Source organism: Xenopus tropicalis, chromosome 2, assembly GCF_000004195.4.
Source record: "Xenopus tropicalis strain Nigerian chromosome 2, UCB_Xtro_10.0, whole genome shotgun sequence".
Classification (NCBI taxonomy): Eukaryota; Metazoa; Chordata; class Amphibia; order Anura; family Pipidae; genus Xenopus; species Xenopus tropicalis.
In genome coordinates this window covers 135,447,474-135,463,030 of record NC_030678.2, presented here as the reverse complement: position 1 = coordinate 135,463,030, position 15,557 = coordinate 135,447,474, and the positions used below count along the sequence as shown (strand labels likewise).

General features: G+C 39.5%; 1 protein-coding gene across 7 annotated transcripts in view; it reads left to right on the top strand.

The window, feature by feature from the left end:
• The window catches only part of fmnl3 (formin like 3), a 75,037-nt gene that overhangs the window by 54,593 nt on the left and 4,887 nt on the right, over positions 1-15,557 (top strand). For 5 of the 7 annotated variants that reach the window (XR_001169991.3, XM_031897144.1, XM_031897143.1 and 2 more), the window contains 18 exons: positions 3,287-3,380; positions 3,608-3,682; positions 3,767-3,877; positions 4,079-4,228; positions 5,120-5,221; positions 5,862-6,141; positions 6,524-6,592; positions 6,684-6,808; positions 7,555-7,757; positions 9,088-9,322; positions 9,682-9,750; positions 9,860-9,940; positions 10,123-10,252; positions 11,674-11,834; positions 12,272-12,373; positions 13,084-13,176; positions 13,746-13,869; positions 14,061-14,180. Coding sequence is in view for 6 of the 7 variants with exons in the window: in XM_031897144.1 (XP_031753004.1) it covers positions 3,287-3,380; positions 3,608-3,682; positions 3,767-3,877; positions 4,079-4,228; positions 5,120-5,221; positions 5,862-6,141; positions 6,524-6,592; positions 6,684-6,808; positions 7,555-7,757; positions 9,088-9,322; positions 9,682-9,750; positions 9,860-9,940; positions 10,123-10,252; positions 11,674-11,834; positions 12,272-12,373; positions 13,084-13,176; positions 13,746-13,869; positions 14,061-14,152 (2,296 nt within the window). In the remaining variant the exon portion in view is untranslated. The remainder of the gene's footprint in view (positions 1-3,286; positions 3,381-3,607; positions 3,683-3,766; positions 3,878-4,078; positions 4,229-5,119; positions 5,222-5,861; positions 6,142-6,523; positions 6,593-6,683; positions 6,809-7,554; positions 7,758-9,087; positions 9,323-9,681; positions 9,751-9,859; positions 9,941-10,122; positions 10,253-11,673; positions 11,835-12,271; positions 12,374-13,083; positions 13,177-13,745; positions 13,870-14,060; positions 14,181-15,557) is intronic. The other 2 variants (XM_004911842.4, XM_002935118.5) reach the window with 1 other exon arrangement.

Below are 15,557 nucleotides of genomic sequence, written 5' to 3'. Positions count from 1 at the left end.
TAGAACAATTAGTCCATGTATAGATGCACTCTGTGGGTTTGCCCATGGGGAACAAGATTATAATTGTCTGTAAAGTTTCAACAGAAATTTAGTTTCAGTGTAATTTATATCTCCAAAGACTATAAGAGCTTTATCAACAGTAAAAAAGTTTGTTGGCGCATTCCTAATAATTTATATTTATAGTTATGTGGTAGTTAAGACTGAAAAATATGCACCTCTGTCATCTTTATCCTTTTGCTTGTATAAATCTTACCAAATTGTTTTGGATTAGTGGCAGATTAAATCCCTATAAGAAACAATCTCCAGTTTGCCTGTATGAACATCACATTAAGGCTAGTGCCACATGGGACTGTGGGACATGGGAATGTGTTTGCACTCACAGGCACTACTTCAGCCTGGGTGCAGACGTAAGGAGCAGATTTCAGTTTAGAAAGCATGAGTATGTACTTTTGCACTGAATAAATATCGTATAAATAAGTACCATTTTTATATACTGAAATCCAGCTGCAAAAAAAGTTCTCACTGTTTTATTTAAAGAGATACTGACACCAGAAAGTAAATCTTTTTTTTTTACATCTATCATAACATTGTCTTTTCAAGAACTTTATAATTTTGCCATAAAAATATTTGCCTGATGCGTTTACATTACCTGTCTGATCCCCTGTGTTCCTCTATGAGGGGGCAGCATTAGAAGCTATAACAGACAGGTTGGGAAGGGACAGTCAGGTTGGCAAAACAGTCAGGTTTAGGAACTTCAAGTAACAGTTACTTACAAAACCAAAGCTGTCAGCGAAAAACCATCAACACGACCTATAGGTAAGTTTTTATGTATATTCATATTTTGAAAAGTAGTTTAAAGTGATACTGACACGAATAAAGTCCTGGCGGGGAAGGATGGACTAAAACAGCGCTGTCCAACTTCTGTGGTACCCGGGGCCGGAATTTTTCTGGCCAACACGGTAGAGGTGTTTGACCATTCCCCCTTTTTAAACCACACCCATGTTATCACAAGAGCTTTTAAGACTATACCCACATTAATGGTAATAGCGCAGCAAAACCCCAAATGGTGCTCACTTTAGGGATATCACCCTTCATTCATATGTGAAAGAATTATATTATGTCATATTAAGACACAACCTTAAATCCCTATGCCTCCTCTTCCCCTGTGGATAGCACAGCAACCCCCAGCACATAATTATACACTTAGGGACAATATAATGACTATTTTTAAATGCTTACAAACTCCCAGAACAAACCCCTGCCAGGTTCACCTCCCACAGGCAGCATAAGGCAGGCAGAGTATGGCACACACAGGCAGCATAGGGCAGGCAGAGTATGGCACACACAGGCAGCATAGGGCAGGCAGAGTATGGCACACACAGGCAGCATAGGGCAGGCAGCGTATGGCACACACAGGCAGCTAAGGGCAGGCAGGGTATGGCACACACAGACAGGATACACTGACACAATGCTGGCACTGCTCCTACAGTCTGTCTGAGGTGTGAACAGGGGAACAATGTGGGTGATCTGAGCCTGAGGGGTGAACAATGCAGGGATTAAAAAGTGTGAACAGTACAGGACATATTTAAACAATACAGGGGGATTACAGCCTGAATATGATGTGTGAACCATGCAGGGGACAATTTAATCTCAGTACTGATACTATTAAAGTTTACACAAAGGTAAGCCATCAAAGCAGCCAGACAGGTGGGGGGGGGGGCATGTCCATGCAGCCCACGGGCCGCCAATTGGACAGCCCTGGACTAAAACATTGATGTTACAAATTGTAACAGCTTCTCCACAGTTTAAAGAAGGCATGCAGGAACTACATAACCCACAATGCATTGCACTGTGATATTCCTTTCCTTATTGGAGTATTCAGGCTGAGGGTAGTTGACTATAGTTACATTTTGTTTTAGTTTCAAAATAGTCAGCCAGATCAACAGGAGAACAGGGGAGCAGACTTACTGTTCAAAACCATATGATTACATTAAAAAAGGCTGCATATTTTTTAATTGATATATATTGCAAAGTTACTTAAAATTATGAAAATGATATACTTTTCAAAGAGCTTAAGTTGTGTTTGGGTGGAGTTCCCCTTTAAATAAGGAAGCATGACTATTTTGGCACAGCCTTTCCACACCATGTAAATATTAAGCTGTACTTACAAAGGGAAAATGGGCCAGTGAAATAAAAATTATACCTTACAGTTATACATTTTAAAAAGAAAGATTATTTAGATAAAGATAAATGTATTCATAAATGGAAAACCAAGTTTGTGGTTGGACATTGTTCCTTGTGATTTCTTTAACTGATCTGCCTTTCCCAAACTAATTTTTTGCAAATATAGTCGAGTTGCTAGGGTAACAGTCCCTAACAACCACAAAAGGTTGTAAACCTTGGTATTTTTTTCTAAAGTATTACTGTATTTGATTATATTCAGTCTCTAACATTTCACCAGTGATCCTAGCAACCAAACTACATGGTACACTGACCTAGTGCAGAAATGAAAGTTAGATAATTTAAGAAAAAAAAATCACAAAACCAAAAAGTTAAGACAAGTTGCAGATTAAATTACAGAGATTAGAAGACAAGGTGCAGATTAATTTGCGGTGATTTGTGAACTACTTGCCTCCTTGTCACTATCATTTCATTAACCTAAAATGTTTAAAATATCAGAATATACGGTTGCAATAAGAAATGTACTTCTGTGTGCAACTTTTAGCATATAGGTACAGCATTGGATGCACCATCCAAACAAATAGTGAATTATGATTCTTTAGCAATGCTACACATTATTTATGCTTGTTTGCTCAAAAATTTCTGAGTGGAAGAAGACGGAAGCAGTAGCTAAATAAAATAAAGCTAAAACTAAATAAAGAACTGAAACAACTACTGGTGTGGAAATGCCAGCGCCAGTGTGGAAATGTGCCATTTGAGGACATCTATAGATGGCCTAAGTTAACTTGTGTGATGCTGTCACTCTCCCATGGCTCCTAATGTCAGTGCATGGTGGAAAGATCACTCCATGGTATTGGCCATGTATTGTTTGTTTGACAAGGTTGCAAACACATGGGTTCATCAGGCAGATTCTATATTGGTTGGATCTTAGAGGCTACATACAAGTTTCACTAGAGAATATATCCACAGACCTGGCCTTGGTTATCGTGGCTTTTTATGACCATACAATAAAAAAAAAAGGGGGGGAACCTCCTGCAAGGAAATACATTTACATGTCCCACTAATTATGCCTGTTTCTTGTAATAAACATGTTTCCTTTCCCCAGGACCAAAGCTTTAGTACTAGAACTCCTGGCTGCTGTGTGCTTGGTTAGAGGAGGCCATGAAATCATCCTGTCGGCTTTTGACAACTTCAAAGAGGTGGGGTTTTTTTTCCTTCCCTTTTACCCATTCAATTTATCCTCATTTCCCGTGATCAGCCACTATTAAAATAGCTCTTTAAGCAACGAAAAAATTGCTCATTAAAAAAAAAAATTAAGTGAACTGGTCAAGTTTCCCATTCTGATTTACACCCCCACTGTTATTTTTCTATGTACTTTTCTGATGCTTCTTAAATACATACATAAAATGCAATATGGGAATTTTAGGTCTGCAAGGAAACACATCGGTTTGAGAAACTCATGGAGTATTTTAGAAATGAAGACAGCAATATTGACTTCATGGTAAGAAAAGCAGCTGAGAAATGTTGATATTTTGTTGTTCTACTATCGCACAATCACAAATAACCTGACTTCTTTTCCCTATAGGTTGCTTGCATGCAGTTTATAAACATCGTTGTACACTCAGTGGAGGATATGAATTTCCGTGTCCATCTGCAATTTGAATTTACAAAGTTGGGCCTTGAAGATTTTTTGGAGGTAAATATAAGGAGGTTGGTAGATATAAAGAAGGCAACAAAAATGAATGCCAAGCTGGTGTCTCTGTAAACGTTTTTTCGGCTATGGCTTCCAGTATCCTAGCTTGGTCAGTTTTGCTGGAAACTGCAGTTAAACTACTGTAAGCCCCCCAGCATACACATTGCTGCTGTGCTGATCCATGACTGTTCTTGTTCTTTGCAGAAGGCTAAGCACACAGAGAGCGAGAAGCTGTTGGTGCAGATCCAGGCTTATCTGGACAACGTGTTTGATGTTGGTGGCTTGCTTGAAGATGCTGAGACCAAGAATGTTGCACTTGAGAAGGTGGAGGAGCTGGAGGAGCAATTGTCCCATGTGAGTTTTTTTTAGACCTCTCTCCTTGAATATGTTTAATTTTCAGTTAACTGTTCTTTAAAGTTTTTGTGAAGCATATTTGATCATATATGCATGCATTACTTTTGCACATCATAAGACTAAACTTTATCTCATCAAAAATTTTTCTGCCATTTGCTGTTTCATTTGACTGGAATTCCCTTTCTTTTCTCCTGTATAAAAATATTGCCTTGTACATTCTTGCATTTTGTTAAAAAAACACTAAAAGTGAATTTCTCTTCTCTTAATATGCTGTTAATAGTGGCACATAAACCACTTTGCATTAATCTGTATAATGGCATATTCACTATAAATAGCCAAACTGTACTGTGTATATTGGTGGTCCCCAACCAGTGGCTCAGGGGCAACATGTTGCTCACCAACCCTTTGGATGTTGCTCCCAGTGTCCTGAATTCTTGGCTTGGAGGCAAGTTTTGAAGGCATAAAAAACAGGTGTGCTGTTAAACAGAGTCTCCTATAGGCTGGCAGTCCATATAGGGGCTACCAAATAGCCAATAACCGTCCTTATTTGGCACCCCAGGAACATGTTTTATGCTTACTCCCCAAGTCTTTTTACATTTGAATGTGGCTCAAGATTAAAAAAGGTTGGGGAACCCTGGTATATATCATGTGAAAATGACATAACAGATATGTAATTTTGGGAATCCCCCATCTGGGATGTTTGCAGGGAATTTTTTTTATTTAACAGTGATTAGTAAGGCAAAAAAAAAGCCTTGAGTCTCTTTCACTTTTGATTTATGTGAATTTCCAGTGTGCTGTGAACAGAGAGGGTTCCCGTACATAGTGCAATGGAAATCATTGGCAGATAACTCATAGATGCATTATGACAGCAATGTTGTCTTTCTCAATTAGATGACTGAAAAGTTACTGGACCTGGAAAATGAGAACATAATGCGGGTGGCAGAATTGGAGAAAACACTCCTACACAGGGAAAAGGAACTGACAGTTCTCAAGGTGAGTGACACCGGGGGTGAGCTGCATGTTAAGTTACACACATTCATGATTAACTGATGGGAACAGGGGGTGGGTCACAGACATTTTTGTTTGCTTCTTTTGCTATTTTTTCTTGAATTCTTGACACTGCTAGAATTATAAGCTACAAATTGTATTTCAGTTTTGAGGTGATCAGGATGTCAAGTGTTTTGTCTGTCAGCAGAAAAAAAACATAGAGAATGGCATCTGCCTGTCACTGCATACATAAAAAGTATTTCAGTCCAAAAACTCTGAAGTGTGCATATTCAGATTGAAATTTGCCCCATCTGTGCAGTGATAAGCAGGTACCATTCCAGTCACTGCTGGCAGACACAGAGGTTATTGGGTGATATGCACAAAACATGGTCTGAGACATTAGCCTAAAGCACATTGGGATAGATGCGGGACTGCCTCCCATAAACACCCTAAGAATTGTATCTGTAAAGCACCTTGAGGTATTATACAGAAAAGCTATACTAACACAGTTGATTTAATTGTAAATTAATTGTATATTTTAATTGTATTGTATTCTACATATTTCTGTAAATTTAGTTAAGTCCCTAATGCTAAATAAAAAGCTAAAAGGTTCACAGTGACTTGACGTCTCTCTCTACTGCTTTAGGAAACTTATGAGAATGCAAATCATCAGGTTCACACACTAAGGAGAATCATCAAGGAGAAAGAAGAGGCATTTCAGCATCTCCGTCAGCTGGAGCAGGCCAATACTTCCCAGCCTGCTGGCAGTACACTTCCACTTTCAGCTACCTCCATTGGAGATATTTCTTTGTCTGCTGAACTTCTACCACCCCCTGCCTCTGCCTCTGTTCCTGCACCGCCCCCACCCCCTCCTCCTCCTCCACCTCCTCCACCACCACCACCACCGCCACCTCCTCCAATGCCAAGTAAGAATCTCTTGGGGTATTAATATTATACAGTAAGCTTTGCAAAGACAGACCATTTTAAGTATTGTCATTAATCAGCCGTTGTTGGTGGGTCTTTAGGTCATTTTGGCCTCTGATAACAAGGCTTAAGTGAAATGAATGCGACACTTATGTGAATTTAGCCAAGTTAATAAGTGCTCTGGAAAAGATTTTTCAGAATACTACCTGAGTGCAAATCTGAAAAATGCAAGCAGTTGTGAGCTGTTAAATGCAATATTAAACAAATGTTTGTATCTAGTATGACCAGCCCCTGCGGAGCTTGCCCAATAAGAATTTAAAAACAAAATTTTCCTGTGATCAGCATATACCTAATTATATATTAATATCTTATTTTTTTTTTCAGGCAAGTGCCCTCCTCCACCACCCTTACCATCTTCTTCACCATCTGTAATACTTACCACAGGCTTATCAGGTGAATTTAAGGCTTATATTGTTGTACAGTTTGGGACTACTAGTGCAAAATGAGACCTGAGCTTATTTGCCAATTATGTTTTTTCTTTTAGCAATCCGAATTAAAAAACCAATCAAAACTAAGTTCCGCCTGCCGGTGTTCAACTGGACGGCCCTGAAGCCCAATCAGATCAGTGGAACTGTGTTCAATGACCTTGATGATGAGAGGATATTGCAGGTAAAAAGGTTTTTGGCGAGGGCTTCCTTTATTGTTATTTAGATATGCAATAAAGGCATTCTGTAAATGTTCAAGATAGGGAAACTGGTATGTTGTGAGAATGATTTTACCTCCTGAATTAGGTAAAACACTAGCCCCTTTCAGTGCAATACTAACAAAGCCATCAAAGCTCAAATTTTACAAGAAATGGTCAGACGTAGCTCAGCTCAACCCTGAAATATGGAAAGATATTCTAAACCAAAAAGGAAACCTAGAAATAGTATCTGTGTTCCTAATATCCGTTAAACAATCTGGTTGTACAATACGGCAGTGGTGAATTTAACTAGACTCTCCCAACATGTGGGTATTTTTCATTATTGTCTATGTAAATTTTTTGTTTTGTAATTTACATATATTTTGATCAATCATCACTGTTACAGGACCCAAATACCCAATATGGAAAAATATACTCCATATATGCCCTTTGGGCTTACATCAGGTGAGGCATAGGCCTAAAAGACAAGCATAGAATATAATATGCCAGTCTTCCCTGATCAGCTTAGTGTTCTGTAAATATTGACATGAACTGCCATTGTTCACACAGATTTGAACCTAAAATGTGCAGCTGTGCATTTTTGGGACGAAGTTCACACTATGTGAGCAGATGCAGTTCCTGTCATGGCGTTTTCTCCCCAGCATTTTTTGACATTAGCCTAAAATTTGCTTTGAGATAAGTGCTAAGGACACATTTTTTATTTTTACTGTAGGATTTGGATATGGATAAGTTTGAAGAACTCTTTAAGACAAAAGCACAAGGACCTGCCATAGACTTAACATGCCCCAAAAACAAAACATCTCAGCGATCTGCCAGCAAAGTGACTCTTCTTGAAGCAAACAGAGCCAAAAACCTTGCTATCACCCTACGGAAAGCTGGAAGGAGCTCAGAAGAGATCTGCAAAGCCATCCAAACGTAGGCGTGGTTTTTATTCACATATTTTCTTCATACACCTTTAGGATCACTTCTTATCTACAGCCTAAGGACAATGACAAGTGGGTTGTTTTGTCACTTTGTTGGCAACCAAACATCCAATATACATTCATTATCAATTGCCAAACACTTAAATTCTGTAAATCAAATAATTGCAGAAAAATATCTTCAATACTACACAATGTAACTGACCTACCCTCACCGATATCTGTTTGCAAAGGGCCTGTACAGATGACAAAATTACCAATGAAACAATCCAGTAATGTTTATATGCTAACTGACTTTCATCTGAATCCATGATAGGTTCCCACCACATGAATATGTCCTGTTCTAAATACTGAGGGGGTGATCTTAAATGTTCTTTAAATGTGTCAGTTAGCTTGATCTACATTAAGATAGAATTTAAAGACAGAAATTAAAGGAAAACAACTTCCCCTTAAAACAGAAGAGAGAGTACATTTTGGAGCCTTTGGATGATTTGGTTTTAGTTTTTTTATCAGAAAACTTATCAGTAATCAGTGTGCTAATTGGGTGCACTGTTAGCTTATGCCTATATTCTGTTTACATGTATGTTTCTTCAGGGTGTTTTTGAGGCTTAAGGGCTCTGGCACACGGGGGAGATTAGTCGCCCGCGATAAAACTCCCTGTTCGCAGGCGACTAATCTCCCCGAGTTGCCTACCCCTGCCATCCCACCGGCGAACATGTAAGTCGCCGGCGGGATGGCAGACGCGGCGGGGCGATTTCCGGAAATCGCCGAAAAAGACTCCGCGACTAATCTCCCCGTTATGACGTCCCACCGGCGAAAATGTAAATCACCGGTGGGATGGCATACCTGACGCGGCGATTTGCGTAAATCAACTAAGTTGCCTCGAGAGGCAGCTTTGGCGATCATGCCGTATGCCATCCCACCTGCGATTTACATTTTCGCCGGTAGGATGTCATATCGGGAGATTAGTCACCCGCAACAAGGGAGATTTATCGATGGCGACTAATCTCCCTTGTGTGCCACAGCCCTTAGACAACACTAAAGTTATGTAGTTATACGGGCACATTTACAGGAACAGCAACCATTTAGCAGTTAGAAAAATAAAAGCAAATGCGTGTTGCTTTAGTTTAATGAATCAGGGAAAAATGTTGCCCTTTTTAATATAAAGTTTGTTTAGTCGGACTGCTGTTGCTTTGATAGGCAAATTATTGTAACAAAAAAATAAATAAATAAATAATTGGATGCCAATAAATAGGAATTTTTAAAATTATATTTTCTCTTTGCTGTTGTGACAAATGAAAACGGACATTTTTGTGTATTGTCAGGTTTGACTTGCGGACACTACCTGTGGACTTTGTGGAGTGTCTGGTGCGTTTCCTGCCCACAGAAGCAGAGGTGAAGCTGCTGCGTCAGTACGAGAGGGAGCGTAAGCCTCTAGAGGACCTGTCTGATGAGGACCGTTTCATGATGCTTTTCAGTAAAGTGGAACGTCTTTCCCAGCGCATGTCCATCATGACCTTCTTGGGCAATTTCAATGAGAACCTGCAGCTGCTTACCCCAGTATGATGCTATCTACAGACCTTGTTGTATTCTCAATGTATTTATTTTGATATACTGTAGCTATATTTTCTTTTATGCACTAGTGTCTGCTTTTTTTTCTTATCTTTATTTAATTGTCAGTATGTGTCTTGTTAAACCTTATGATCCTCTTATTTCTAAAGGAACATAAAGGAGAACTTAACTTTAGGCATTATTTTGTTCTTTTAAAGTTCTTAACATGTTTATTATACCACAAAATAAAAGTGCTCCAACTGGCCACTGTAGACTAAATGTGCCAGCATGATACGGATTCTTGTTTCAAATAGATGTCCTGAACTTTTAATTGGATGCATAACCTCCCATTCTCTTCTTTCCTTTAGCAACTAAATGCTGTGATTGCGGCATCTGTGTCTGTAAAGTCATCCCCAAAGCTAAAACAAATGCTCGAAGTAAGTGATACATCTAAATATTGTACCTTGCATTTATCATGGGTTCCATAGAACTTCATAACAATGAATTAGTTGGAAACTCATCTAGTTGCATTATTCCTCTTCACAGGTTATACTTGCTTTGGGTAATTATATGAACAGCAGCAAAAGAGGGTCGGTGTATGGCTTCAAACTACAGAGCTTGGATCTGGTAAGTTGTCAGCTTGTATTGAGTATTTGTGAAATTGATATTTTCATGTTATAATAGTTATAATCTGGTGGATACCATTATAGATTTGCATATATTGTGCTGTTCTGTTACTTGGTCAGCATAACCGGACAAAGTATACTGGTATGTGATAATCCTAATGAATTGTATTGTATCTTGTACAGCTCCAAGACACAAAATCAACTGACCGAAAGCTCACACTCCTTAACTATATTGCGCTAATTGCCAAGGAGAAATACTCTGAAGTGGCCACTTTCTATAATGAGCTACATTTTGTGGAAAAAGCAGCAGCAGGTGAGACGTTTGTTGAACTTCTTTATGCAGAACTGATGGCTCTTATTAAAGTGCCTGTATCAGAGTGGCAGTGATGAGGTTAATGCGAATAGTCAACATATAAAGTAGAGTGTGATGATTGATGTGCAAATGATTGGATGCTCTGGTATTTTCTCGGCAGGTTGCACATGGCACTAGCTTTTAAGCAAGTGGCTCCAAAATTAATAAATCGGTTAAGGCTGCAGTAAGCAGATGTTATTGTGGCATATATGCCTTTTACATCTTGGCAATATTGGGTAACAGAAATGGCTAAATAGTGTGAACGCATTAAAAAGTAGGTCATCGTATCCCCACAATTTACCTCACTTAGGTGCACATAAAACCATTTTTTTTAAAGGTACTTGCATGAAAATGCTCTCCTTGTTCTTCCCTATAGTTGTGTTTGGTGCCACTCACTTCTTTCTGCCTTCCATTTTGAATTGAGCACTACTGAGCCTTTTGACATAGGAAAACCTTAGAGCTACCACCACCTCCAGAGCAGACAGTAGCTCCAGGGTTCCCTTAGCACCTGGTGGCAATAGTTGCAGCAAACTTGTGTCTGAAGTATCGGGTGCAGACATCGCTCACATGGTTGAACACTGGAAATTACTTTTGCAGAAAATGGGTCTGATTTGAGACAAAATTCACACACATTTGCAGTAATTCTGACCAATACTGCATCAAGAGTATTGTCCCTTGTGCGATTGCAATGACACCAGAGTTCTGGATAAAAAAATATCTTGTTTGCTTTCGAAATTGCACTTTGCTCACTGCACTTGTGGAAGTAGATGTGGCCTCATATTTAGATGATTCTTTAGGCAAAGAACAAACACAAGGTGGAAAGTTATTGGATCTTCTGTTCCTCTCTGGCTCAAGCTTGCTGTGGTTTAATTAGAAATGAATTATTATTAGAAATGTTACAGAGGCTGTGATTATTTCTTTTAAGTACGTTATTCATGGAGATAGCTATGCTTTACTTATAAACCGTAGTGAAGGAAACAGTGCCTCTAAACTTTAAATGCTTCTAAAATTGTTGCAAAGGAAAGTGGTAATGGTAGGCATAAAATGCTCTCTCAGTGCAGCAGTAGTGTCCTGTAACAGTAGTGTCATCTTGCAGCATTTAATTTTTCCATTACACTCTGCAAAGGGGCTAGAATAAGGGTTTAGAGTCCACTAGACGGCAACTAATAGTAAAAATGATGAAACATGATAGTGTGCAGATGCTTTTAGAGACACTATGGAAAGATGCTTGAATTTCAGTCCAAACATAGGTATGGGTACATCCAACTAACATATGAAAGGACATACACTGCTTTTGAGTGTAGGTACAGAATTTCAGGACTGCATAATTGTAACCACTTTTACAATTGTAGCACCATAACTCTTGCTTTTACTGTATGCAGTCTCTTTAGAGAATGTCCTGCTGGATGTGAAGGAGTTGGGTAAAGGCATGGATCTGATTCGGAAAGAAAGCCATCACCATGATAACACTTTCCTAAGGAACTTTGTGAGCTCTAATGAAGGAAAACTAGACAAGCTGCAGAAAGATGCACGAACCGCTGAGGTAAAGCCTGATAAAGTGGATTTATCATTACACCCCATTCACCACTGATTCATACTTTGGCACTGCAACCTGTTATATCTGTCATGCATTTGTAAGCGCATGATAATGACACCCAGCTCAGATACAGATTACCTCCTTCTGGTTATGGTGATATTACAAAATGATATTAAAAACTACATGCTGCCTGAGGCAAGGCAAGAACACCTCTATAAGTGGCATAAATCTTAAAAGAGTATTGTGATATATTTGCAATGTATCTGTTTATATATTGATGTAATGCACAGGTATTTGATGTATCCTTTACCTACTGTCACTCAATACTTACAGCAAGGATTAACTTGATCAGTTCTGAGTTACAACTCTTTCATGGGAAAGTCCAGTTTGTTGTTCAAGCATAAGTGAGCAATAGTTTTACTTGTCTTCTTTATCCTCTGCAGGAAGCATATGCAGCTGTGGTGCTCTATTTTGGAGAAAATCCAAAGACAACTCCGCCTTCTGTTTTCTTTCCCGTATTTGCACGTTTCATCAAATCGTACAAGGTAGAGAAATAAATGGGCCCTTGTGCAGTAGTGGGAGTGGTTTTAGACCTGTAGCAGGGATTGGTTGTTGCTCTCTGAGACGGTCTGCAGAGCTCATAAACCAAACCTTTTCCTGCAATTGTTCCTTCAGGAAAACAGTCTCTTAAGGGTGTGGGCACCTGTCACATACAACCATAGCATGCTGTCCAGCAATACTACAACTGCCAGAAGAGACTGCTTAGCTTGGGACATGGGGATACTAAATGTGTGTGCTCTGATGTCAGCTGTTTCCTCCCCCTCTTGCAGGAATTTGTATCATTTCATGGTTTTGCTGACCTTTGGGGATCCTGTGGGTGGAACTGATTTTGCTCTTGGGAAGATGAGCTAACAGATGGTGATCTCATACACATATACAGCTGAATATGATGGGTTTGTAGATTCACCCAAAAAACACTAGTTAATAGATTCTTATTAACTAGTGTTTTTTGGGTGAATCTACACACTCTACAGACTCTGCTTGGTACTCCACTGGCAATATTATATTAGCTTAGCCATACTGCACATGGTCTGTTTAAGGGAAAATCCAACACATTTGTGTTAGGATTTTGTATAGCAAAGTACCTTTGGTTTGTAGGGAGATGCTGATAAGAGGGAAAATCAGTGTTTTATATGCAGGGCTTATTTAGACTGTAGTTTTGAATTTGCATGCTCATTGTACTTCTGGCATTCAGGAAGCTGAACTGGAGAATGAGATGCGCAAGAAGCAAGAAGAGGTTCTTCGAGAGAAGATGCTAGCGCAAGAAGCAAAGAAATTGGACCCCAAGGTATGTACACACACACACACACACACACATGCAGATGAGGCACTCGCCTTCTGTGGTTCTTCTATACTCATGACTAGGAATTACTTTCTCATTCATTTAGGTACTGGTATTCCATATACTTTATATACTTACTATCAAATTTAAATAATCTGAGCCTAGTTGACTGCTATGGTCAGTTTTTGCATTCCCCAGTAAAAGATTTGGTTGAGAACTGAACTTGGGGGCGTATTTATTATGCTGTGTAAAACTAATTCGCCGAAAAAACGGAGTAAAAAGCTGTGTAAAATAAATGGAGAAGATCGCCATCTGAACGCCGGATATTACGCCGTTATTTTCCCATAAGTTCCAGTGGAAGAAAAAACGCGTAAAACAATTACGCCAATTTTACGATGTTTTTACGTCATTTTTACACGGCGAAGCCTGGCGATGTGTGACAAATTTTCTCACTGTTTTTTACACAGCATAATAAATATGCCCCTAAGTTATTATTGCCTCTGGGTGTTTAACATTGATAGTGTATCACCGGTTTGTTCCACATTCTCACACGAAAGCTGATTTATTTTCTCCAGTCCCCAGTGCAGAAAAATAAACGCCAGCAGCAAGACCTGATTGCAGAGCTGCGCAGAAGGCAGGCAAAAGATCACCGGCCTGTTTATGAAGGGAAGGATGGAACTATTGAGGACATTATCACAGGTGATGTTTGCCTTCTCTTTTTTTTCCCTGGTGAAATATTGCCGTTTCTCCTATGCTGCTGTATAGAACTCACCTGAGGACTGAATGATCTACAAGCCCACGTGTTAAAGCCATCTCTTAATTCTTGAAACAAGCATTTTGCGTGCCTTCATTTGACTGTATGTCTCTGTTTTCCCCCTCGTTGGCTACAGTCCTGAAGAGTGTCCCCTTCACAGCGAGAACAGCCAAGCGGGGCTCTCGGTTCTTCTGTGATACATCCCTTTTTGAGGATTCAAACTGTTAAACCCCAGTGCCTTAACTCGTATGGAAAGGTACATACCAGCTCCCCTTGCATGCATTGACCAATCCTTTTATAGCCTTTGACGAAAGTTTATGGAAATCTGTGAAATGCATGCCCAGGTCCATAATAGTGACCCTCCCCACAGATTAACATTTTGTCCATGGTCTACTAATATTCTTCCAAGGAAAGTGATAATTGCATGGCACCCTGGTGTCTGTATTCCCTGTGTGCGGGCACTTGCCGCAGTGTCTGTGTATCTTGTATACACTTATATTTCTACTTGTGTACATATGTTTCTATAAATAAATACTCCTACCTTTACTCTAATGCACAACTGGTTAAACAAATAGGCTTCTTTTTAGAGATCAGTTAACTGCAATGCAGGGTACAAAAATGGCACAAAATATTCTGTTTTCTAAATTCCTTAAAGCTTACGTTACAGTGATCACTTCACAGCAGGTTATGGGCTTACTGGGATTGTCATTTAAGGGACAGTATACACCTAAAACTTATTTTCTAAAAATTTGCTCCATAAATGGGACTTGTGTTGCAAATCCATTCTGCATATTATTTTAATTTTAAATAATCCATATTTTCCTATTTTATTGCCACACTAAGGGCTCTGGCACACGGAGATTAGTCACCCGCGACAAATCTCCCTTGTCACGGGCGACTAATCTCCCCGAACTACCATCCCACCGGCGATGTAAGTCGCCGGTGGGATGGCACACGCAGCGCAGGCGATTTTGGCAAATGGCCAAAGTTACCTCGCGAGGCAATTTCGGAGATTTGCTGAAATCACCTGCGCAGCGTGTGCCATCCCACAGGCGACTTACATTTTTGCCGGTGGGATGGTAGTTCGGGGAGATTAGTCGCCCGTGACAAGGGAGATTTGTCGCGGGCGACTAATCTCCCCGTGTGCCAGAGCCCTAAAGCACTATTTTGAAAGTTGTCTTTTTATCACTGAACATCCTCCCTCTTCCTTTTATGAACTGGGCAATTTGTTCAGAGCCCCCTATCTAACTGTAAACAAACCTCTTCCTTATCTAAGTACCAGTCTTTGAGCAGCTCATTATTAGGGGCTTTTTAGCAGACTGATAATTAGTTTAATCAGCTCCTTTAAAGTTCTGCAGAATCAGGAAATGCTAAAGTGAAACTGTGTTCATATCCTTGTTTAGTGCAAAAAATAACAGAAACCATAGATATTCCTTTATTAAAACAAAAGTATGCTGAGCACAGGTCCTATTCATTGGTCTTATGTTGAAAAGGGGTGTACTGTCCCTTTAACTCAAACTCATTGTTAGGGGTCAAATAAGGACTTCTTGTTGAGTTCAAAGGAAAAATAAGTAGGAGATTGGGCAGCTTCCATAAATGATCAGACTACAGAGGCATCCTGCATGATAAATGT